The 26,334-nt window shown below is 36.6% G+C and overlaps 1 protein-coding gene across 1 annotated transcript; it reads right to left on the minus strand.

Moving 5' to 3' along the window:
* Positions 1 to 22,700: 22,700 nt before the first annotated feature.
* Positions 22,701 to 25,775, minus strand: LOC132181891 (uncharacterized). Its single transcript, XM_059595119.1, has 5 exons — positions 25,629 to 25,775; positions 24,682 to 24,903; positions 24,292 to 24,588; positions 23,929 to 24,148; positions 22,701 to 23,341 (listed from the first exon to the last, which is right to left on the minus strand). Exons 1-5 carry the CDS (start codon positions 25,773 to 25,775, stop codon positions 22,701 to 22,703), a joined length of 1,527 nt encoding a protein of 508 aa, XP_059451102.1.
* Between the last annotated feature and the right edge of the window lie 559 nt (positions 25,776 to 26,334).

Here is a 26,334-nt window from a genome sequence, read left to right on the forward strand (position 1 = left end):
TAAAGATCATGTTAGATTGGAAAAGATTTCGGATTTGATTCAAATTCAGATTCTACACACGTTTTAGAATTTTGATCATAACTTTTTGGTCAAATTTCTGATTGAAGTGATTCAAGTGGCATTGGAAAGATAACTCAAAATAATACAATTCATTGTGAAATAAGATTTTCCTAATTCAGACGGTTACTATGCCAAAATCGCCCCGCAATTAAAGGACACAAATCTAGACGAATCCTATTCTGATTTCAAACTTCTATTTTAACTGGGAGACAGACCTCCGAATTATCTAGGTTTAATAGGGCTTCTAGGACTACCATAAGCCTATAAATAGACTTCTTTGCATTCAAGAAAATATAGAATTCCAGAGAGCAAAATTCTACAATTTTTCACTTTTTAGTTTAGGTTTTCTTTAGATTTAGGTTTTATTTTTATGTAGAGCTAAATTCCCAACTAAGGTTGGGGATGAACCCTCACCAATGAAAAACATCAATACTTTCATGTAAGTCTTTATTTATCTGATTTTACTGGGTTTAATATTTCAATTGTTTTACTTCTTTTCAATGTGTAGAGTGATTCTTGGATATCTTTTGTGATTCAAGGATACACTTGATGATTTAAGATAATTTCACACAATTGATTGCTTGATTTTATTTGCCTAAATAATTGGATATCCCTTGTGATTTGTTCTATGAATATATTTGGTGTTTCAATTAAGATTATATATCTTTTGTGATTTACAAATACATTTGATGATTTAATTGATATTTGATTCCACTTGGGATTTGTGCAGCGAATGGATACATGAGATGGTTTTGATTAACTGTTGAAGCATAGTGAAATATATCTAAGATTTTAATTGTGAGAACTTCAAATTAATATTGATAAACATGGAAGTATGTTGTTATGATTCAATGAGTGTGAATTCCCAAACCTTAGTCTTTTATCTCTTAGTTTATTTTAATTAGTTTATGTTTGTCTTTTAATTTCAAAAAATCAAAATTCAAAACCTTTTTGGAGCTAGTTAGGATTTAATTAGTTTAGATATAAATTGCTCTTTCAAAAAACACAATTCCCTCTGGATTCGACCTCGCACTTGCAATCCATTAAACTACAATCGATTCGTGCACTTGCGAGTTAAATAAATTTGCACAACAAATACTCTCTAAAGTTTAATGGAAAAGAGGAATAGACTCAACTCCGAGTATTCTCATTAATCAAAATCAATAATAATCAACAACTGCCTTTCTATGGAGGCTATGAGCATATATTTATAGCCCAAAACCTTAAACCTAATAAAATATGACATAAATACCCCCAAAACCCTAAACCTAATAAAATAATGAAATAAAGTCTCCCAAAACCCTAACCTTAATAAAGTAATAACATAAAGTCGGTTTAAGATAAAAAACACAAAAAATTAACATAATGCCCCGCATGCGCTCGATAGCAGTACGCGAGCGCTCGATCACACCACTAGAGACCTGGTGCGCTCGAGCAAGCGATCGATCGCTTTTACAGGGGAGGATCGGTCACACCTCCAGGAACAACATTCCAGCATGAGGCACGCGTGCGCTCAATCACAAGCACGCGGCGCTCGATCGCACTTCCAGGGATGAGTATCGCCATCCCATTTGCATCAAAGTAGGACTTGGAAAACCCTAATATGGAAGGAAAGGGAATTTTGGCCGCAGCTGACTGTTCTCCAGCGCACGGGTGCACTTGATCGCACCAGTGCGATCGAGTCTCCTTTTGTGGGCACGAGCGCAAGCCTGCGCTCGTCTGGACTTCTCTAGAAGTGCGCTTGATCATAGGTCACCTACGATCGATCGCACTGTCAGAATCTTTAGCTTTTTCCAAATTTGCTCTTTAAGCCCCATACTTCTAGAAATGCTTTCTTTTGTTCCAAAAACGTACAAAAATACAAAAAACTCCTAAAAGAAATAAAATAGCACAAACTAACAAAACTAAAGAATTAACAAATGTAAGTTGAGGGGCTAAAACACATATATTTTAGCACTTATCACACCCCCAAAGTTACATATTGCTAGTCCCTTAGCAATACGAAACTAAAAACAAAATGAAAAACAGAAAACAAAAAGATAAATCCATCTTTCGTGGGATGTACGATTGCATTTAGAGTACGCAACAAACCTTTTAAACCTCTTGGCATTCCCTAGATGATGAGTGAAGTCTCGTGAGGGTTTTCTAGGAATGTTACCCACAAACATTATGCACAAGTCATGTTATCCAAAATTTAAGTGTCACCCCAAACCATGACTTTCATTCATTGGCAAGTTTAAAAAGACAAACTCCATCTTCACAATGAATTGAAATTTTAAAGTCTAATTACTTACAAAAGGCAGGTTAGGGCATCACAAATTTGAAACAGTTTAAAGTGAACTACCACAAAAATATGAAGCTTCCAAGTAATTCCAAGGTGCAATGTCTCAATATCACAAAGTTCACTGAAATTCCCATCATAATGAACAGCAATGGCATATTTTTCTTTTCTATTTATTTATTTATTTAATATTTTTTTTTCTAAATCAAGTTGTGCAATGTTCGGTTCCCTGCAGCTTTCTAATTGACCCATGTAGCGAGTGTTAGGCCAATGACTCCAAAACTAGATAGTTTTAAGGCATTAGGTGTATAGACACCCCTAAGGACTTAGTAGCTTGAGTCAAAAAGGCTATGAAACCAAACTAATCATGACATTAACCACATCAAAATTCTTTACCTTTTAACGCGAACACTCAATGCTTAATGAGGCAAGATGTCAAGTTACTTAGTGAAAAGATTATTAAAGATCATTTTTTTAATATATTTATACACATTAGACTTTTATGTCATACCCCACAAATTACGTGCTAATGTGCTTGTGTAAGATCAGATCAAACATGTAAATTCTCAACTGCCTAAAGCAAGTAACCAAACTGAAAAACTCTATCATTAGATCATGTGTTCAAAATTGTAAGCTCACCAATGAAATCAAATCATAATTCTTTTAGATCAACCAAAATTTTAAGACAAACATGAACATGCATTTTTTTTTTCAAAAATCAGGACCAAGTGTGTGTAAATGTGTCTCCCATACCCCCAAAATTAAATTACACATTGTCTCCAATGTGTGTAAAACATGGAAAGTTCTTAGCTGGGAATGGACGAAACTGTTTAGAATAACATGGCTTGTAGCACACTCCCAAACTTGAATGTAAGCACACTCGTTCCTAAAAAAGAAAACACTCAAACAAATAAAAAAAGAAACAAAAGATAAACATAAAAATAAATTGAAAAAAATAGAAAAATAACAGGATAAACTGTGGGAGATGTGGTATTTTTGTGATCAAAAATATCAATTATAAAAATAACCACTCACAATAGGACGAATCTTTGTAGGATACGGCTATAGAGAGGGTGTCGAACCTCAAGGACTGCAGGGGTTTTATTATCAAAATTTAAAAGATTAAAATTGACTTAATTGAAAAGAGATTTGTTTTGATTTTCTTTAAAACTAAAGTGCATGAAAATAAAAGAGATTTAAAATATGAGAGAGAGTGTAGGGTATTGACTTCACCTCTATCCGCACAACAATGGCTAATTATAATTATTCCCAGAAATTCATTCTATACATGTTATAAATAAACAAGAAACTACCTTATTAAAGAATAAGCATAATCTATCTTCGGTTGGCACGGATCGTCCACCTAACCACTAAGATGCGGTACGACCCGTCTTCCCTAGGTATAAATTATCAAATTCTTTAAAAGGATACATACAATCAATGAATAAGTGTAACCCATCTTCGGTTGGCACGGATTGTCTACCTAAATTACACTAAACTAGGGTGTAGTACAATCCGTCTTCCCTAGGCATGGCCTATCAAATCCTATTGATCATATGTCAATTAAACCCATTGTATAACCATCATCCTCATAATCACAGAAAACAAGAATGATTTGATTTCAATAAAAGTAAAATACTTTCTAAGACAAGAGAAGAATTTCACAAATATTGATATTGGAATTTAAGAACAATTGCATTTAATAATTAAGAACATAAATCAATTGTAGCAATCCTCAGAGTTATACAATCAACATGCATAAATTGAAAATCTAGAAAGTAAATACAATCAAACCATTGTGCTTGGATAGGGCTACATCAACACCCTATTATAGAATTAGCCGCTCATCGGGGTGCTAGGATGGCCTCCTGCCATGGATTATCTCCTCTTCAACTTGTCAAGCCTCCAAGAAGATTTTTGTATCTAAAACTAAGCACACCTTCTCTTGAAGGTTAAGGGTCTATTTATAGGGAGCAAGCCAGTCCTAGAAGCCATAGGAAACCTAGAAATTTCGGAGATTTAAGTCCAAGTCCAATTAGGATAAAGAAAACCTAAGTCCAAATCGGAATAGGATTCGCCCAGAATTGTATTCCTATCTTACAGGGCGATTTTGGCATTGCGGCGCTCCGAATTAGGAAAATACTATTTCAAAATGATTTGTAGTAATTTGAGTCAGCTTTCCAGTGCCGCTTGAATCACCTCAATCGGATATTTGAACTGAAAGTTATGGCTAAAATACCGAGACATATGCAAAATCCAAATTTGAATCCAATCAGATTTTGACTCCAATTTGAGAAATTCCGAATTAATCATTTTCTTTATTTGATTTAAACTTAACCATGATTGGTTAAGTTTAACCATATCTTCTAGGTCTTCTCAGAGTGTGCTTTTAAGCCCAAAATCAATGGAATTAATTGCATCTTGATTTATAACCTGAAAACACAAAAACAAAACAAAATCAAACAAATAACAATGCTAAGGAATTAACATATGCAAATTAAGGGGCTTGAATGTGCAACATTCGACGCTTATCAGTACCTCTCATGAGCGCTAAGTTTAACGTCTTCAGCTAGAGTGGTGTCCTCCTCTCACTGCTGTCCCAAAGAAGATGCCCCTGAAGGTGGTGGCAAATGGTCTAGAATGGATCGCAGCAGTTCTCCTTGTGTCTGTAGCAGCTCTTCTTGTTTTGGTAATCTCTGATCTACTCGGACCTTCTCCTCCCGGGCCTCTCGTCTTTGATCCACCAGCTTAGACCGGAGTGCTGCCATCTCTTCACTGATGGAATGATAATGTGCAATGCCCATAGTGACAGTCTCATCCCCCTCTTTCGCTTCCTGCTCAGTTGCAGGTTCATCTACTTCCATAGGCTCTTCCTCAAACTCTTCCACCTCGGCTGTTGGTGCTTGAGGTACCCTTGGCATGTGTGAACAACTTTGATTCCATTGTCTTATGCCAAACCGTAGGGTCTTGGTGACTGGTCCATCTTCTGAGGTGCCCTTTATGCCCTTTTTCCGAAGTATGTGGGTGAGTAAAAATGGAAAGGGCAACCCCCATGAGTTGGTATTCTCAGCTCCCCCTAAATGCACCTCACTCAAGAACTTGTAAATCTGGCTCTAGATGATCGCAGGAATGGAACACCAAAAACCTTTATGAAAGGCATAAAGTGTTTGGAGGAATAGATCTCACCTTTGAGTTTTGTGTCCCAAGGGGAATGCATTGCGATGCATAATAGAGTCCACAAGCCAGAGTTGTGGGGGCATCTTGGCCTTGCTGCCAGCATTGTTATGCTTGTCCACAAACTGCCCCTCACACATATCCGCAATGATATCTGCAACGTAGAACGTTGTGCAAATATCTACCTAAATTAATAGGCAAATAATTGTACGTTTAACTCCCAAGTGCACAAGATCAATATAATAGTATAGAGTACAAGTACGAGATCATTCCCACAAGGATTGCTAAATTTTTCTTAAAATAAATTCTGTAAGTAAAACAAAACAAAGATTGATTTTGAGTTGATAATAATAAAAGGTAAGACATTAATATCCACCACAAATCATACTTAGATAATATAACAATATGCCAATGATCCAATCATATTATGAATATTTAATGTTTGTCAACCTAAGGGTATGGGTGTCTACTCCTTAAGCTATTGTTTTCCCTAAGCAACGAATTAGGCATGGGTGTCTACTCTAATTCTTTTATTTCTTAAAGGATTTAGCATGGTGTTGTGCCAAGTACTACCTAAATTAATAGATAATATTTAGTACGTTTTAACTCGCAAGTGCACAAGATCAAAACAATAGTATAATGCAGGCAAATACGAGATCATTCCCACGAGGATTGGTAAATTATGTTTAGAAGTAAATTCCAATTTAATTAAAAGATAAAATTCAATTGTTACGATTGAATTTAATAAAATAAAAGATAAACAAAAACTAAAAAGGATTAGGGTTTTGATATCCATCACTAATTATATTCAGCTAATATAACAATATGCCAATGCTTTGATCATGTTTTGCATATCTAATGTTTGTCAACCTAAGGGCATGGGTGTCTACTCCTTAAGCTATTGATTTTCCTAAGCAACGAATTAAGCATGGGTGTCTACTCTAATTCTTTTCTTTCTTAAAGGATTTAGCATGGGTGTTTACTAAGTTGTTCTTTAAGAAAGTATAAAACTGTGAAAATCGACAAACACATGAGGCCTAGGGCATGAGTGTCTACTCCTGGTTCCCCATGTTGATTAACCCAAGAATCGCGATGTGGATTTCTTTTGTTACTTATGTTAAACCCAAGACTCGGTCATCCAAATTGATTTAACTAACTAGTCCATACCACATGCATATGTTGGCCAGACAGACATATGAGGAATTCATGAAAGCAAGTATTAATCAAGTTAAATAGCATAACAAGATCATCACAAAGGCGCCAATATTGAAATATTAATTAAATATAACTAGGGCTTCAATCTAGAGTTAAATAAAATATAAACTACATAATAAAAATAAAAGGCGGAAGAGAAGAAAAACCCAAACTCCTCTTGATTCAGCCTTCAGTTCATTTCCAGAGCTTGTGCCTCTTTTCTCCACACTTATTCCTAGAGGCTAAGAGGTTTATTTATAGGCTTTAGAAGTCATTGTTACACAAGAAACCTAGGAAATCATAGGGTTTTAATCCTATTACAAGTTGGAGTTGGAAAACCCTAATATGGAAGGCATGGGGGTCTTGGCCGCAGCTGATGTGGCACTTGCGTGCGGGTGCGATCGATCGCAACCCGCGTACGCTCGATCGCACGTCTACGATTGATACTCTTCTGCATGGCGCTCGATTGCGCGTAGCCACTTCATGCTTGTTTTCTCTAGTCATGCGCTCGATCGCAAGTTCCCTGCAATCTATCGCATTGGCAGGGGCTCCAATCTTGTCCCAATTTCTATCTTTGAGCCCAAATCTTCCATATTTACTTCATTTTTTTCCAAAAGCCTACAAAAGCATGGACAACATAAAAAGTAACTAAAATAATACAAATTAACAATATTAAGAAATTAACACACATAAGTTTAAGGGCTAAAATATGAATATTTTGACACTTAACACACCCCCAAACTTACATATTGCTAGTCCCTTAGCAATACAAAACTAAAAACAAAATGAAAAATAGGAAACAAAAAGATAAATCCATCTTTTGTGGGATGTACGATTGCATTTAGCATATGCAACAAGCCTTTTAAACCCCTAGGAATTCATGTTATCCAAAAATTAAAGTATCATTCAAAGCCATGATTTTCATTCATTAGTAAGCTTACAAAGATGAACTCCATCTTCACAATGAATTATAATTTCAAAGTTCAATTACTTACAAAGGACATGCTAAAACATCACAAGTTTGAAAACAGTGTAAGGTGAACTAGCACAGAATTATGAGGCCTCCAAATCTTTCCAATGTGTAATGTCTCCATATCTCAAGATTTACTTAAATCCTTATTAGGATGAACAACAATGGCATACTATTTTTTTTATTTTTTTGTGGTCAGGTTGTGCAATGTTTAGTTCCCTTATGCTTTCTAATTGACCCATATAACGAGTGTTAAGTCAATGACTCCCAAACCAGATGGTTTTAGGGCATTAGGCGTAGAGACACCCCTAAGGACTTACTAACTCGAGTAAAAAATGTTACGAAACAAAACTAACCATAACATTGATCAATTCCAAATTTTTCACCTTTTGACGTGAAAATTCAATGCTTTGAGGCAAGAGGTTCAGCTACTCAGTGAAAAGCTTATCAATGATCATTTATATATATATATATATATATTTCTTTTATTATTATTATTATTATTTTTTTCATCACAGATATTTATGCCAAAACATCCATTTAATAAATCATCCAATTCACCCAAGATACAGAAACACACACATAGACTTCATGTCATACCTCACAAATCATGTGCTAATGTGCTTGTGTAGATCAGATCAAACATGGGAATTCTCAACTGTCCTAAACAAGTAACCAAACTAACAAATTCTCTCATCAGATCATGTGTTCAAAATTTTAAGCTCACTGATGAATTCAAGCCACAATTCATTCAGATTAACCAAACTTTTAGGATAAACATGATCATTCATAAATTTTTTATTTTTTTATTTTTATTTTCTTATATATAAACAAACAACAAAACAAATAACATGAAATTGGGACAAAGTATGTGTAAACAACATGTGTGCCCATACCCCCAAACTTAAATGACACATTGTCCCCAATATGTCTAAAACAAGGAAATAATTTACCCGTGAGATGAACAACACTGTCTTGGAAAGCATGGCTCATAGCACACTCCCAAACTTGAATCGAAGCACACTTGTCCCTATAAAATAAAACACTAAACAGATAAAAATGAACAAAAACAAAACTAAAGACAAACATTAAAACAATTAAGTAAAAAAATAATAGGATAAACTATGGGGTGACTCCCATGAGCGCTAAGTTTAACGTCTTCAGCCAGACTGTACAGTAGCTTTAGTACTGCTGGATGGAGGTGCGCTCAATCGCACTGTCGCATGGTAGCTTAAAGTTGTGGACAAAAAACAGAGAAAAATTAAAACCACAATAATAAATAAAAATAAAAACTAACAGACTTACAAAAATATAAACATAAAACAAAAGGCAACATAAAAGAAAACAGAGAACAAAAACAAAAATAAAAATAAAATAATAGAAATACAAGATTGAAATCAGCAACTTCAGTACTACTGTTTGGCTGTGCACTCGAGCGCAGTGCACTTGCGCTCAATCTCCCTAGAATGGGCGCTCGAGCGCACTGTCGCAAAACATAAACATATAAGGCTCACAGGTAGTTGTGCGCTCGATCGCAGTGAGACTGTGCTCAATCGCACTGCCGCAAATTAGATAAGATTTACGGACAGAACAGAAACGAAAGACAAAATAAACAGAAATATAAAATAAACAAAATAATGAATAAATAAAAAAATGAACAAAACAGAGCAAAGAAAGAAAAAAAAGAATCAAAAACAAAGAAAATAAAAATAAGCAAAATTAAAACACAACTGAAATAGAACAGAAACAGATAAGTAAATGGAAAACTAAAAAAATATTTTTTTACTTTTTTTTTTTGGATCAAATAGAAATAAAAATTGACATGAAACAAAAACAAAAAATAAAATAGAAATATAAAAATAAAATAAAATAAAGGCAAAATTGCTCCCTGGAACTGCGCTTGATCGCACTTGGCCTACGCGATCGCAGTAGCAGAATACTTTTGCCGCAAACAGCAACAGAGAACAAAAACAATAAGAAAAACGGAAATTTTGTTTTTTTGTTTTTTGTTTTTTTGGATTTTTGATAAAAAATAGAATTAAAAATTAAAAATTAAAATAACCAAACTAAAGGAAAATAATTCTAAACACAATTTAACACAATCTCCGGCAACGGTGCCAAAAACTTGTTGTACTAAATATTATTTATTAATTTAAGTAGTATTTGGCACAACAAGTTTTTGTGAATACAGTATTATCCAATCATATTGTGAATACTTAATGTTGTACTAAACATTAAGTATTAACAATATGATTGGATCATTGGTATATTGTTATATTATCTAAGTATGATTAGTGGTGGATATCAAAGCCCTACCTTTAGCTTTTCAAAAACTTGTTGTGCCAAATACTACCTAAATTAATAGATAATATTTAGTACGTTTTAACTCGCAAGTGTACAAGATCAAAATAATAGTATAGTGCAGGCTAATACGAGATCATTCCCACGAGGATTGGTAAATTATGTTTAGAAGTAAATTCCTATTTAATTAAAAGATAAAATTCAATTGTCACGATTGAATTTAATAAAATAAAAGATAAACAAAAACTAAAAAAGATTACAGTTTTGATATCCACCACTAATTATATTCAGCTAATATAACAATATGTCAATGCTTTGATCATGTTATGCATATCTAATGTTTGTCAACCTAAGGGCATGGATGTCTACTTCTTAAGCTATTGATTTCCCTAAGCAACGAATTAGGCATGGGTGTCTACTCTAATTCTTTTCTTTCTTAAAGGATTTAGCATGGGTATCTACTAAGTTGTTCTTTAAAAAAGCATAAAACTGTGGAAATCGATAAACACATGAAGCCTGGGGCATGGGTGTCTACTCCCGGTTCCCCATGTTAAATAACCCAAGAATCGTGGTGTGGATTTCTTTTGTTACTTATGTTAAACCCAGGACACGGTCATCCAAATTGATGTAACTAACTAGTCCATGCCACATGCATATGTTGGCCAGACAGACACATATGAGGAATTCATGAAAGCAGGTATTAATCAAGTTAAATAGCATAACAAGATCATCACAAAGGCGCCAATAATGAAATATTAATTAAACATAACTAGGACTTCAATCTAGCCCTAAATAAAATATAAACTACATAATAAAAATAAAAAGTGGAAGAGAAGAAAAACCCAAACTCTTTTTGATTTAGCCTTCAGTTCCTTTCCAGAGCTTGTGCCTCTTTTCTCCACACTTATTCCTAGAGGCTAAGAGGTTTATTTATAGGCTTTAGAAGTCCTTGTAACAAAAGTAAACCTAGGAAATTCGTAGGGTTTGAATCCTATTACAAGTTGGTGTTGGAAAACCTTAATATGGAAGGCATGGGGGTCTTGGCCGCAGCTGATGTGGCACTTGCGCGCGGGTGCGATCGATCGCAACCCGTGTACGCTCGATCGCACGTTTGAGATCGATACTTTTCTGTGCGGCGCTTGATCGCGTGTAGCCGCGTCATGCTTGTTTTCTCTAGTAGTGCACTCGATCGCAGGTTCCTTGCGATCGATCGCATTGGCAAGAGCTCCAATCTTTTCCCAATTTCTCTCTTTGAGCCCAAATCTTCCAGATTTACTTCATTTTCTTCCAAAAGCCTACAAAAGCATGGAAAACACAAAAAGTAACTAAAATAACACAAATTAACAATATTAAGGAATTAACACACATAAGTTTAAGGGCTAAAATATGAATATTTTGGCACTTAACACATGGGTGTCTACTAAGTTGTTCTTGAAGAAAGCATAAATTTGTGGAAATCGACAAACACATGAGGCCTAGGATTTGGGTGTCTACTCCCGGTTCCCCATGTTGATTATCCCAAGAACTCGGTGTGGATTTCTTTTGTTACTCTTATTAAACCCAGGATTCAATCATCCAAAATTGATTCCAAATAGATTTAATTAACTAATGCATACCACATGCATATGTTGACCAAACAAACACATATGAGGAATGCAAGAAAACAGGAATTAATCAAGTTAAGCAACACAATATGATTATCACAAAGGCGCCAATATTGAAATATTAAATAAACATAATTCCAGTTTCAATCTAGCCCTACTAAGTAATTTAGTTACACATGAGTTTGATGTTAAACATCTTCATAAAATAAAATAGAAAGGAAAAGAATAAACCCGAAACTTGAACATGAAGATCTCCAATTATTCTCCTTAGAAATTGTGTATTTATTCTAAAGGTTTAAGGGTCTATTTATAGGCCTTAAGAACACTCTAGAAACCCTAAAAATCGTAGGGTTTGAGCCATAGCTCGCACAAGGCTTCAAAACCCTAAAAGAAAACACTTTCCAGAATAGGGCTGCAGCTGACTTGCTTTTCACGCACGGGTGCGCTGGATTGCATTCCCTGTGCGCTCGATCGTGGGACTGTGATCAATCTCTGGTGTTGGGTGCTCAATCGTCGATGCAATTGAGGCTGTTTCTTGTGCGCACAAGCACACGCCTTGCACTCATCTGGTCCTTTTGCTTGTAGTGCGCTCAATCGCAAGTCCCTTATGATCGATCGCACTACTAGAGCCTCCTGCTTTTCCCAAATTTGCTCTTTAAGCCCGATACTTCCAAAATTGCTTCATTTTCTTTTAAAAGCCTGCAAAAACATAGAAAACACATAACAAAACTAAAATGACATAAACAAACAAAACTAAGGAATTAACAAATATAAGTTAAGGGCTAAAATATGAATATTTTGGCACTTAACACCCCCCCAAACTTACATATTGTTAGTCCCTTAGCAATACGAAACTAAAAACTAAATGGAAAAACAGAAAACAAATAGATAAATCCATCTTTTGTGGGATGTACAATTGCATTTGACACATGCAACAAGCCTTTTAAACCTTTAAGAATTCCCTAGAGGACGAGTGAAGGCTCGTAAGGGTTTTCTAGGAATGTTACCCACAAACATTATGCACAAGTTCATGTTATCCAAAGTTAAGGTCTCACTCAAAATCATGGTTTTCATTCAATAGCAAGCTTAAAAGGATAAATTACATCTTCACAATGAATTGGAATTTTAAAGTTTAACCACTTACAAAAGACATACTAAGGCATCACAAGTTCAACATAGTGTAAAGTGAACTAGTACACAAATATGAAGCTTCCAATTTTTTTCGATGTGCAATGTCTCAATATCTCAAAGTTCACTAAATCCCCATTAGAATGAATAACTATGGTATAACTTTCTTTTTCCTTTTCTCTTTTTCTTCTTGGTCAGGCTGTGTAATATTTAGTTCCCTTAAGCTTTCTAATTAACCCATGTAGTGAGTGTTGAGTCAATGACTCCCAAACCAGATGGTTTTAGGACATTAGGTGTAAAACACCCCTAAGTACTTACTAACTCAAGTCAAAAAGGCTACGAAATCAAACTAACCATGACATAACCAAATCAAAATTCTTCACCTTTTGACGTGAAACTCAATGCTTTGAAGCAAGAGGTCCAGTTACTTAGTGAGAAGCTTACCAATGATTTTTTTTTTTTTTAATCACACACACACGCACACACACACACACATATATATATACCAAAGTATCCATCAAATAATTCATCCAGTTTCACCCAAAGCATAGAAACACATACATCAGACTTTCATGTCATAACCCACATATTATGTGCTAATGTCCTGTGTAAGATGATATCAAACATGTGAATTCTCAACTACCAAAAGCAAGTAACCAAACTGAAAAATCCTATCATCAGATCATGTGTTCAAAATTTTAATCTTACCAATGAGATCAAATCACAAATTTTGAGATCAACCAAAATTTTAAGACAAACATGATTATATATATATATATTTTAACAAACAACAAAAATAAAAACAAAATGAAACTGGGACAAAGTGTGTGTAAAGTGTTCCCATATCCCCAAACTTAATTTACACATTGTCCCCAATGTGTCAAAAATATGGAAAGAATTTACCCGGAATATGGACGAAACTATCTAGAATAGCATGGCTCATAGCACACCCCCAAACTTTAATTGAAGCACACTTGTCTAGGATAAACTATGTGATGCCTCCCATGAGCACAAAGTTTAACATCTTCAGCCAGACTGTGGTTCTGCTTCAGTATTATTGTTCTACATATTGAATAGATTGAAGTGCCAAATCTTGTGGTGCCAAATCTTCAATTCTTGGTGCAAAGTTTATTTCAATGTCTGGCTTCACTTTGTGTCCATTCACCTTGAATGACTGGTTTTTTGGTGGGCTATGCACCTCCAAAGCTCCATGAGAGAACACTTGGGTGACAATACAGGGACCAAAACATCTTGACTTAAGCTTACCAGGGAAAAGTCCAATCTTGAATTATAAATCAACACTTTCTGTCCCACATAAAACTCTTTCCTAACCAGTTGTTTGTCATGGTATGCCTTGGTTCTTTCCTTGTAGAGCTTGGCGTTCTCATAAGCATCATGCCTCAATTTCTCTAATTCATTTAGTTGCAGTTTCCTCTTGTCACCAGCTTATTTCATGTCAAAGTTGAACTTCTTAATGGCTCAATATGCTCTGTGCTCCAACTCCACTGGTAGATGACATGCTTTCCCAAAGACCAACCGATATGGGGACATACCGATAGGCGTCTTGTATGCAGTCCTATATGCCCACAGTGCATCATTCAAGCGCAGAGACCAATCCTTCCTGCTGGGATTCACTGTCCTTTCTAGGATGCTTTTGATCTCTCTGTTGCTTATCTCAATTTGACCACTAGTTTGAGGATGGTATGGAGTTCCAACCTTATGTGTGACCCATACTTCTTTATCAAAGAAGTAAAGGCATAATTGTTGAAGTGGCTACCTCCATCACTAATTATTGCCCTTGGCGTCCCAAACCTAGCAAAGATGTTATCCTGCAAAAACTTCACAACCACTTTGTGATCATTAGTCTTTGAGGGGACAGCCTCGACCCATTTAGACACATAATCCACACCCACAAGAATATATAAATAACTATATGAGTTAGGGAATGGACCCATGAAGTCAATACCCCATACATCTAAGAGCTCTACCACTTGAATATTTTGCAATGGCATCTGATTTCTAGATGAGATGTTACCTGTCCTCTAGCATCTATCACAGGAGCTGCAAATCAAAAAATTCATCCTTAAACACATTAGGCCAATAGAAACCAAATTGTAATACCTTAAGAGCTGTTCTCTTGGCCCCAAAGTGTCCACACGCAAACTGATGGCAATGCTAGAATATGCTCAAGTGCTCATTCTCTAAGACACACCTTCTAATGATTTGATTAGGGCAGAATTTGAACTGATAGGGGTCATCCCAATGGTAATGTCTAGATGTAGAAATCAACTTCTTCCTTTCTTGACTAGACATACCTGGAGGAAAAACCTTGGCAGTTATATAATTAACAATATCTGCAAACCATGGAAGTTGGACCTCAACTGCAAACAACTGCTCATCTGGAAATTTTTCATTCAATGGAAGCTCATCTCCTTCTTCTTCATGAAGTAGCCTGGATAGGTGATCTGCCACCACATTCTCACTACGCTTCTTGTCTCTAATCTCAAGGTCAAACTCTTGAAGTAATAGTGCCCATCTGATCAATCTAGGCTTTGCATCTTTCTTAACAAACAAATATCTCAAAGCAGCATGATTGGTGAAGACAATAACCTTAGAACCAATCAGGTATTAACTAAACTTCTCCAAAGCAAATATGACAGCGAATAATTCTTTCTCAGTAGTATAATAATTTAGTTGAGCATCATTCAATGTTCTAGAAGTATAATAAATAGCATGCGGTACCTTATTGATTCTTTGACCTAAGATAACTATTAAGGCAAAGTCACTAGAAGCACACATGAGCTCAAATGGTAGATTCCAATCAGGTGCCATCATTATTGGTGCATATGTGAGCAGCTTTTTCAGTGTGTTGAAAGCAGTCATGTATTCTCCAGTCCATTCAAACTTGGCATCCTTGGCTAGCAATGCACAGAGGGGTCTAGAGTTCTTGGAAAAATCCTTGATGAACCTTCTATTGAACCCGGCATGTCCAAGAAAACTTCTCACCCCTTTTACTGTCATAGGAGGAGGAAGTTTGGAGATGATGTCAATCTTGGCCTTATCTACCTCAATGCCCTTGCTGGAAATAGAATGACCCAACACAATGCCTTGTTGAACCATGAAGTGGCATTTTTCCCAATTGAGCACTAAGTTGCATTCTTCACATCTCTTGAGGACACTTTTCAGATGATTATGGCATTCATCAAAATTAGAACCAAAAACACTAAACTATCCATAAATACCTCAATGAATTTCTCCACCATATCTGAGAAAATGCTCATCATGCATATTTGAAAGGTGGCTAGTGCATTGCATAATCCAAAGGGCATCCTTCTGTAGGCGAATGTGCCAAAAGGACATGTGAAGGTGGTCTTCTCTTGGTCCTCTGGTGCTATTGCAATCTGGTTGTAGTCACTATACCCATCCAAGAAGCAGTAGCATCTATGGCTAGCTAATATGTCTAGCATTTGATCAATAAAGGGTATGGGGAAATGGCCTTTTCTTGTCACCTTGTTCAGCTTTCTGTAGTCAATGCATACCCTCCAACCAGTGGTTATTCTTGTAGGTATCAGCTCATCATCTTCATTCTTTACCATTGTGATCCCACTCTTCTTTGGAACTACTTGAACTGGACTTACCCATTTACTATCTGAGATGGGGTAGATAATGCCAACATCCAACAATTTCAACACCTCTGCCTTGACTACCTCCTTCATGTGTGGGTTGAGTCATCTTTGTGCATCCCTGGTTGGCTTTGCTTCATCTTCGAGGAAGATTTGATGCATGCACTTGGCTGGACTTATTCCCTTGATGTGAGCAATGGTCCATCCCAAAGCAGTTCTATGCTCTTGAAGAACTCTCAATAGCTTCTCTTCTTCCCCAAAACTCAAATTTGCAGCAACTATGACTGATAGTGTCTTGTTCTCTCTTAAGTAGGCATATTGTTGTGCAAATTTATTTAACTCGCAAGTGTACGAATCGTTTATAGTTTAATGGATTGCAAGTGTGAGGTCGAACCCACAGAGAATTCTATTTTTGAAAGAATAATTTATATCTAATCTAATTAAATCCTAACCTAGTTCCAAAAGGGTTTTGAATTTTGAGTTTTGAAAATTAAAAGATGAAACATAAACTAACTAAGAGATAAAATACTAAGGTTTGAGAATTCACACTCACCGAATCATAACATACTTCCATGTTTATCAATATTAATCTGAAGTTCTCACAATTAAAATCTTAGATATATTTTACTATCCTTCAAAAGATTAATCAAAATCATCCCATGTATCCATTCATTGCACAAATCACAAAAGGAATCCAAATTTAATTGAAACACCAAATGTATCCGAAGAACAAATCACAAGGGATATCCAATTTTTATGAGTTAAAAACCAAGCAATCAATCATATGAAATTATCTCAAATCATCACATGTATCCTTGAATCGCAAGAGATATCCAAGAATTATTCCATACAATTGAAAACAAGTAAAACAATTTAAATATAAAACCTGTGGAAATCGACAAACACATGAGGCCTAGGGCATGGATGTCTACTCCCAGTTTTCCAAGTTGATTAACCCAAGAACCCTTGAGGAGATTCTTTTGTTACTCTATTAAGCCCAGGACTCGGTTATCCAAATTGACTTAAATAACTAATCCATACCACATGCATATGTTGGCCACACACATTCATATGAGGAATTCAATAAAGTAGGAATTAATCAAGTTAAGCATCACAATATGATTATCACAAAGGCGCTAATATTGAAATATTAAATAAACATAATTAGGGCTTCAATATAGCCCTACTAAAGTAATTAGTTACACATAATTAAAAGAAAAGAAAAAGAAAGAACCGAAAACCGCTCCTAGAAGTAGCCGCCAATTCTTCTCCTTGGAAATGTGTCTCTTCAATTGTCTTTTGTATTGTGAGGCTTAGAGGTCTATTTATAGGACTTAGGAGAGTCCTAGAAGCCCTAGTAATCCTAGGAAATTCGGAGGTTTATCTCCTAGTCCAATTAGGATAAAGATAACCTAAGTCCAAATTGGAATAAGATTAGTTCAGGTTTGCGTTCTTATCTTGCGGGACGATTTTGGCATAGCGCACATTCGAATTAGGAAAATATCATTTTACATTGATTTGTATAATTTTGAGTTAGCTTTCCAATGCCACTAAAATCACCTCAATTGGATATTTGAGCTGAAAGGTATGGTCAAAATACCGAGATGTGTGCAAAATCCAAATTTGAATTCAATCCGATTTTGACTCCAATTTGAGAAATTCCGATTTAATCATTCCATTTATTTGATAAACTTAACCACATCATATAGGTCATCTATTATGATTAGCTATCTTCTACGTCTTCCCAATTTTCCCTTTAAACTTGGAGCTTTTCCAGAAACGCTTTCTTTTCTTCCATGACCTATAAAACATAGAAAATACAAAAAGGAAATAAAATTGCACAAACTAAAAAAAATAAGGAATTAACAAATATAAACTAAGGGGCTAAAATACATATCTTATCAGTAAAGAAGATATGGTAAAGAGAAACTGGAATAATCGAGGGTTAAGCTGCATCTTCAACTTTGTGTCTTCCAATGAGTTTCGACAAATCATGCTGTGTGAGTCCTTGAAGGAAGCTTGAGATATTCTTGAGAAAACTCATGAAGGTTTAAAAGGGGTGAGGAAAGCTAAACTTCAAATGTTGACATCTCAGTTTGAGACTGTGAACATGAAGGAAGATGAAACCTTTGGTGAATTTTACATTAAATTAAGTGAGATTGTTGACTCTATGCAAGGGCTTGGTGAGAGAATTCCTGAAGTTGAAGTGGTGAAAAAAATTCTTCGGTCACTTCCTTCTCATTTTGATCCTAAGATAGTTGTGGTTAAAGAAAGCAAGGATGTTGAACTATTGGATGTCGATGAATTAGTAGGTTCTCTAATAATCTATGAGAGCAGGAGATTCTCTCCAAAAGCAAAGAGCATTGCTATCAAAACTTCCAAGAAGGAAAAGGAAGTGGTTCATTAGGAATCCAGTGACGATGAGTCATCTGATTTTGAACCAATAGCTATGTTAACCAGGAACTTTCAAAAGTACCTGAAGAATGCTAAAAGAACAGAAAGGAGATCTGTGGAACTGCTATCTAAGGGAGAATCTTAGAGGGATTCAAGAGATAAATCATTCAAAGACAAGAGAACCTATTATCCTCAATGCTATGAGTGTCAAGGATTTGGTCACATCAGGGCAGACTGTGGAAACCTGAAGAATGCTCGGGAAACGCCATGCATGCATCATTGAGTGATGAATCAGAGTCGAATCACTCTGATGACCCAAAAGGGAAGAAGGTTGTGTACATGGCAATTCCAACCATTTCTCAAGGTTCTAGTGTTTGTGTATCTACAAATGCTGATGGTGAGTCATATGAGGAAGACTCGGATGAAAGGTCGATGAAAACCAGCAATCATCTTGTGTCCCATGACACTCTTGTTAGAAATTGCACAGATGCTAGGAAGAAGTGCAAGGAAATCTTGAAGCAACTGACTGCAGCTGAAGAGGAAAACATTTCTCTTCAAAATCTGTTGGACTCAGCATACAAGACCGAAAAATCTCTAAAGGTAGAAAATAATTCCTTGACTACCAAATTTTTTGATGCTAACAAAATTTGTGCGAGTTTACAGGATGAAAATTAGTTCTTGATGAACATAATGGATGGAATCAAGGGATTTGAAGAAGGGCAGAAAGAGAACTCCTTCAATGAATCCCCTTCATCTAAACTGAATACCATTATGAGCATGCAAAAGTCTTTCTGTGATAAACATGGAATTGGATATTATCAAAATGCCTCTACTTCAAGAAATGTGGTAGCTTCGAATAAATTGATAAGCTTTCTACTTGCTTCGCATGATTCACATGTTGTTTTTAGAAGACCTAAGAAAAATGACAAGGATAAGAATAGAATTAATCACATGCCTTCGATGTTTTTGGGAGTAAGAGGGTCCAATTATCAACTCTCTCATGCTCCTATGAGGAAAATTCATTTTCAAAGGAAAGTTCCCACTTGTCATTTATCTGGCAAAATAAGTCATATCCGACCACACTGCAATCGTCTCTCTTATAGATCTCCATCTAGGATGAACTCTAATGCTTATGAGAGTGAGACACACAATGACCCCCATAACCAAATCTTTTCCTTTATGAAGGACATTACATTTAGGTTGAACAAACTTGAAGGTAATTGATGTGGTATTTTTGTGACCAAAAATATCAATAATAAAAATAACTACTCGCAATAGGATGAATCTTTATAGGATACGGCTATATTGAGGGTATCGAACCTCAAGGACTGCAGGGGTTTAATTATCAAAATTTAAAAGATTAAATTTAACTTAGTTAAAAGGAGATTTGATTTGATTTGCTTAAAAACTAAAGTGCATGAAAAATAAAAAGAGTAAATATATGAGAGAGAGAGTAGGGTATTGATTTCACCATAATCCGCACATCAATGGTTAACCATATTTAATTATAGCAATTCATTCTATGCATATTTTAATTTAAACAAGAAAACATATGAAAATAATCTCATACAATCAATGGAATAGCATAACCCATCTTTGGCTGGCACGGATCGTCTACCTAAATTACACTAAACTAGGGTGTAGTACGATCCGTCTTTCCTAGGTATGGTCTATCTATCCCTATTGATTGCATGCCAATTAAGAACCATTGTATAACCATCATTCTTATAATCATAAAAAATAAGAATTATTTGAGTTCAATAATAGTAAAATAATTTCTAAGACAAGATAAAGATTTTACTAATATTGAATTGGAATTAAAGAACAATTGCATTTAATATGAAGAACATAAATCAATTATAGCAATCATCAGAGTTATACAATTCAACATGCATAAATTGAAAACTATAAATTAAATACAATCAAACCATTGTGCTTGGAAAGGGTTACATCAATACCCCACAACTGGGTTTAGCCGCTCATGATCTTCTAAGCTTCACAGACAATTTACTGAAATTTAAACTCTAGAAAGCGGTGTATCTGTTTACAATGTTTAGAGCCCTATTTATAGGGATTAGGAAAACCCTAAAAACCCTAGAAATCCTCATAAAACCGGAGGTCAGTCTCCCAGTCCAATTGGGAGACTGAAAACCAAATCCACGCTGGAAAAGGATTCCTGCCATGCAATACACGCCTGAGTGCGCTCGATCCGAGGTTTTGTGCACTCGAGCTTAACTATTGTGTGCACGAGCGCATGCATGCGCTCGATCCCTGGCCGCAGACGCCCGAGCACAGGTGCGCTCGATCCTAAATCTAGAGTGCTCAGCTTTTTGCCTTTTTAAGCCCAATTTTCAATGGTTTGTCAAATAAGACCTGAAACACAAAAACAAAACAAAATCAAAAAATAACAATGTAAGGAATTAACATACGTAAATTAAGGGGCATGAATGTGCAACATTTGGCGCTTATCAGTGATCAAGGTCCTATCTAGGCTGGGTTGGGGGTTACATGGCTAGTTCTCTTTGCTTATTGTAATATTGTGTGTTCTAGCTCATGTATCATGTGCGGGAGTGACTTCTTTCGTGTGTTTTTCCTATAATTGCTTGTTGGTTCCACTAGTGAAATTCTCAAGATGAGATCCTTGAGTCAAGATAGCATTTCCCCTCATTTTATCTTCTTTTTTTCCTATGGAGGGAGATGCTTCTTCTGTCTATTATCTCTTTGTGAACACTGCTGGTCTGATTTCTTACATTTGAGATGTTTTCTAAGAAAGTATTTTGGTTGTCAATTTGTCAAAGGCATTTCACTCAAAACACTTGTTTCAAAAAACAAGGATTATCTTTTTATCAAGTGTCTCATGTTAGCTCAGTTTGAAACTCTGTTTTGATTCTTTTTTTCAAAATTGACTCCATATGTCTATTTTCTCAAAGGCTCATGGTATCACCTCCTACAATGACAGGCTAAGTGATCAAAGATCATGTGTGCCCTCAAGTTTGTGAATTTCATCAAATGATGATCTGCTTTTTGATCCTTATAGAAAAACCTAGTGTCTTTGCATTGCAGTAAAAGGAGAAACACCCAAGGGATTGATGTATCTTCTAATAAATTTTGGGTAGTTACCTTTTTCCCCCATCAACTACAATGCATTGTCACTTTGTCCCCATGAACTGACGACCCTATTGCCCGACCCTATCAAACTACCATTTTGTGCCCAAAATCCCCCTTCACTCAGACGGTCAATCCACGTGCACCCCACAGGCCATCTTGAAATTTTCTATCCCACCTATTTATGCGAACACTCAATGCTTAGTGAGGCATGAGGTCCAGTTACTCAATGAAAAGCTCAAACTGATTTTGAATATTTGTTTTTTTTTTTTTAATATTTTTTTTAATCTATTTTCAAGCCAAGGTTTCATCAACAATTCGTCCTACAAATCTCAAGATACACCCTAATCAATTCAAATTTCATACCTCACAGACTCTATGATAATGTGCTTGTGATGATTAACTCAGACATGTGAAGTCTCTCTAATCCAACAAATGAGTCAAAAGACTCAGATTTCTAATAACATGTTCTATTCAACATGTTAAACAAACCAATGACATGCAAACCACAGTTAAGGTGTAACCTATGGTTAATCAACAACATATAGCAATTTTTTTTTTTTTTTTTTTGAAATAAAACAAACAAACAATACAAAAATAACAAGAAATGGACAGAAATGTCTTCCCCACCCCTAAACTAAAATGACACATTGTCCCCCAATGTGGCCAGAAATACAATACCGAAATGGGTGGCACATGTCGAGTGTCACGTAAGAGAACGTTCTCCCAAACTTGAATAACAGACACTTGTCCTGAAAAACACAACAAACAACAAAATCAAATGACAAGGAATAAAAGAATGAGGGTTGCCTCCTATAAGCACTAAGTTTACAATCTTCAGCCAAACTCTCTATAGTAGACGGCAATCACTCCAGATAACTAGGATCCTCCAATAGTGTTGTCTCAATTTTCGGACTCTTCAATTCCAAGAATGGTTTCAGCCTTTGTCCATTTACCTTGAAAGTGTTACCATTCTTTGGATCCTTAGTCTCAATGGCCCCATGAGTAAAAACTGATCGAATAATGAATGGGCCTATACATCGAGATTTCAACTTGCCTAGGAAGAGATGCAACCGTGAATTGTAAAGGAGGACTTTTTGACTAGGCTGAAAAGATCGTCTCAAAATGCTATGGGCATGAGCCTTCTTCATCTGTGCCTGGTACAACCTTGCACAATCATATGCATCATTCCTCAGCTCCTCTAATTCATTGAGTTGGAGCTTCCTTTGTGAGCCAACCTTCGTAAGATTGAAGCTCAGTTGCTTGATGGCCCACTGTGCTCTATGCTCCAACTCCACCAGAAGGTGACATGCTTTGCCGTACACAAGACAATATGGAGACATGCCAATCGGGGTCTTGAATGCTATACGGTAAGCCCACAGTGCATCATTCAACCGCAGAGACCAATCGTTTTTGTAGGATTCACAGTCTTTTCCAAAATTCTTTTGATCTCTTGATTTGAAATCTCCATTTGTCCACTCGTTTATGGGTGATATGGGGTGGCAACCTTATGCGTGATGAAATACTTCTTCATCAGCTGCTCAAAAACCCTGTTGCAAAAATGCTTACCTCCATCACTTATGATTACTCGAGGAGTACCAAAACGAGCAAAAATATTGCCCTTCAAAAACTGGACCACAACTCTATGATCATTGGTCTTGCATGCAACAGCCTCCACCCATTTGGACACGTAGTCCACAGCAACGAGGATATAGAGTTAGTCAAAGGAGTTTGGGAAAGGTCCCATGAAATCAATGCCCCACACATCAAAAATCTCAACAATCAAAATGGGGTTGAGGGGCATCATATTCTGTCTTGAAATATTCCCTAGCTTCTGGAGATGCTCAGAGGATGTACAGTAAGTATGAGAGCCTTGGAATAGGGTAGGCCAGTAAAATCCACACTGCAAAATCTTTGTAGCGGTCTTCCGAGCACTAAAGTGGCCTCCACAGACATGATCATGACAAAAGGAGTTGATATTAGATTGGTCATGATCAGGTATACAACTCTTAATGATCTGATCGGGACAATACTTGAAAAGATAAGGATCATCCCAAAAAAAGTACTTAACCATGGCCATAAACTTGGACTTACTTTGTTGCCCCCAATGCAAAGGCATTTGGCCAGTGGCAAGATAGTTTACTATATCAGCAAACCATGGTGCAAGATTGTGAGTAATGTGCATCAATGGCTCATTCGGAAAGGTCTCAGAAATGGGGATGGCATCCTCAGTGAAATCCATAGTCAACCTAGACAATTGATCCACCACCACATTTTCGGAAGCCTTCTTATCCCGAATCTCTATGTCAAACTCCTGAAGTAGCAAAATCCACCGAATGAGATGAGATTTAGCATATTTTTCAAAGAAAAGATACTTCAATACTGCGTGACCCGAGTAGATAATGACTTTAGATCCTAGCAAGTAGGATCTGAACTTATCCAACGCAAAATGACTACCAGCAACTCCTTCTCTATAGTAGAGTAGTTGAGTTGTGCATCATTTAATGTCCTGCTTGCATAGTAGATGACATGGGGGAGTTTATCAACATGTTTCCCCAAAATAGCTCCAACAGCATAATCTGAAGCGTCACACATGATCTTAAATGGCACACCCCAGTTGGGTGGCTGAATAATGGGTGTGGACGTCAAAATTCTATTTAGATCCCCAAACGCTTTCTTGTAGTCCTCATCAAACACAAATGGGGTCTCTTTCACCAACAACTTGCACAAAGGCTTGGTGATCTTGCTGAAATCCTAGATGAATCGCTTGTAGAATCTTGCATGGGCCAAAAAAGAAGGAACCTCCTTCACTGTACATGGGGGTGGAAGGTTGGAGATCAAATCCACCTTCGCTTTGTCAACCTCAATCCCACGATGAGAGACGACGTGTTGCTTTACCATAAAATGGCATTTCTCCAAATTTAGCACTAGGTTCTTCTTGCACCGCACTAAAACCAAAGTGAGGCGGTGCAGACACTCCTCAAAAGATGAACCGAAGACGGAGAAGTCATCCATGAAAATCTCCAGGAAACGTTCTACCATATCAAAGAATATATTGATCATGCACCGCTGAAAAGTGGCGGGTGCATTGCATAACCCAAAGGGCATATGACGGTAGGTGAACGTCCTAAGAGAACAAGTGAATGTTGTCTTCTCCTGATCTTCGGGGTCCAAAGGGACCTGGTTATATCCAGAATAACCAAACAAGAAGCAATAATACTTGTGCCCAGCTAAGTGCTCCACCATTTGATCAATGAATGGGAGTGGGAAATGGTCTTTTTTGATGGTGGCATTCAACTTGCGGTAGTCTACACAAACTCTCCATCCAGATTGAACACGAGTTGGGATCAACTCCTTATCCTTGATCTTCACTACCGTTTATCCAGCCCGCTTCGGCACTACATGTATGGGGCTCACCCACTTGCTATCAAAAATTGGATAAATGATCCCTGCATCCAACAACTTGAGCACTTCTGCTTTCACAACTTCCTACATAGTTGGGTTCAGCCTCCTTTGTCCCTCCCTCAATAGCTTGGCATTCTCCTCCAAATGTATCTTGTGCATTACCATTGAGGGGCTAATTCCTTTAATGTCTTCTATGGTCCAGCCAATAGCTTCCTTGTGCTCTCTCAAAACATCCAACAACTTTTCTTCTTTAGCACTTGCCAAATCTGAAGCTATGAATCAAAGATATTTAGCTCCATTGTTATGTTTCCGAACGAGATCTTCATCACCCTCATCCTACAATTGATCAGGGCATTAGCCGTAGCTAAGAGCGGTTACCCTAGAATCACCGGTATTTGAATCCCAACATTCTGAACCGGCTCGGTATCCAGCATAATGAAATCTACAGGGAAATAGAATTTATCCACCTTGATCAATACATCCTCTATGATTACCCTAGGGATCTTAACCGACCTGTTAGCCAATTGAAGCGTCATGGATGTAGGCTTCAATTCTCCTAACCCCAATTACAAGTAGACTGAATAGGGTAGAAGATCCACACTTGCTCAAAGATCCAAAAGAGCCTTCTCAATCTGACTGATTCCTATCATGCAAGAGATAGTAGGACACCCAGGGTCCTTGTATTTGATGGGCAGCTTGCATTGTAAGATTGAGTTGACCTGCTCAGTCAAACACTCTTTCTTCGGGACATTCGTCCTCCTCTTAACAATAAGCAAGTCCTTCAAGAACTTGGCATATGATGACACTTGTTGGATGGCATCCAAAAACGAGATATTGGTCTGAACTTGTTTGAATACCTCCAGAATATCCTCAAACTTCCTTCCTTTCTTAGGCGCTTCTAATCTTTCAGGGTAAAGCGCTTTAAGAACAAACGACCAGGGGGATCCTCAATAGTGGGTGTGGCTTTAGATGGCTCTGCATCTCTTTCCTCCTTGTTGCCACTTTCTTGCCCTTGAGGCACAATAAGGTTCTCTTCTTGCATAACCACTTGATTGTCCACTTGTCTCCCTGACCAAAGTGTGACAATCACTTGCA

The sequence above is a fragment of the Corylus avellana genome, chromosome ca5 (genome assembly GCF_901000735.1).
Source record: "Corylus avellana chromosome ca5, CavTom2PMs-1.0".
Taxonomy (NCBI): Eukaryota; Viridiplantae; Streptophyta; class Magnoliopsida; order Fagales; family Betulaceae; genus Corylus; species Corylus avellana.

Excerpts from the sequence above, each read along its gene's own strand:
- LOC132181891 (XM_059595119.1), bottom strand. The coding sequence starts at position 25,775 with ATGACGCTTCAATTGGCTAACAGGTCGGTTAAGATCCCTAGGGTAATC. Across the intron at positions 24,149-24,291 it reads CTATAGAGAAGGAGTTGCTG|GAGTTTGACATAGAGATTCG; the intron begins GTAGTCATTTTG and ends TTGCTACTTCAG. Across the intron at positions 23,342-23,928 it reads TTTGCATTGGGGGCAACAAA|GTTGCCACCCCATATCACCC; the intron begins GTAAGTCCAAGT and ends ATCACGCATAAG.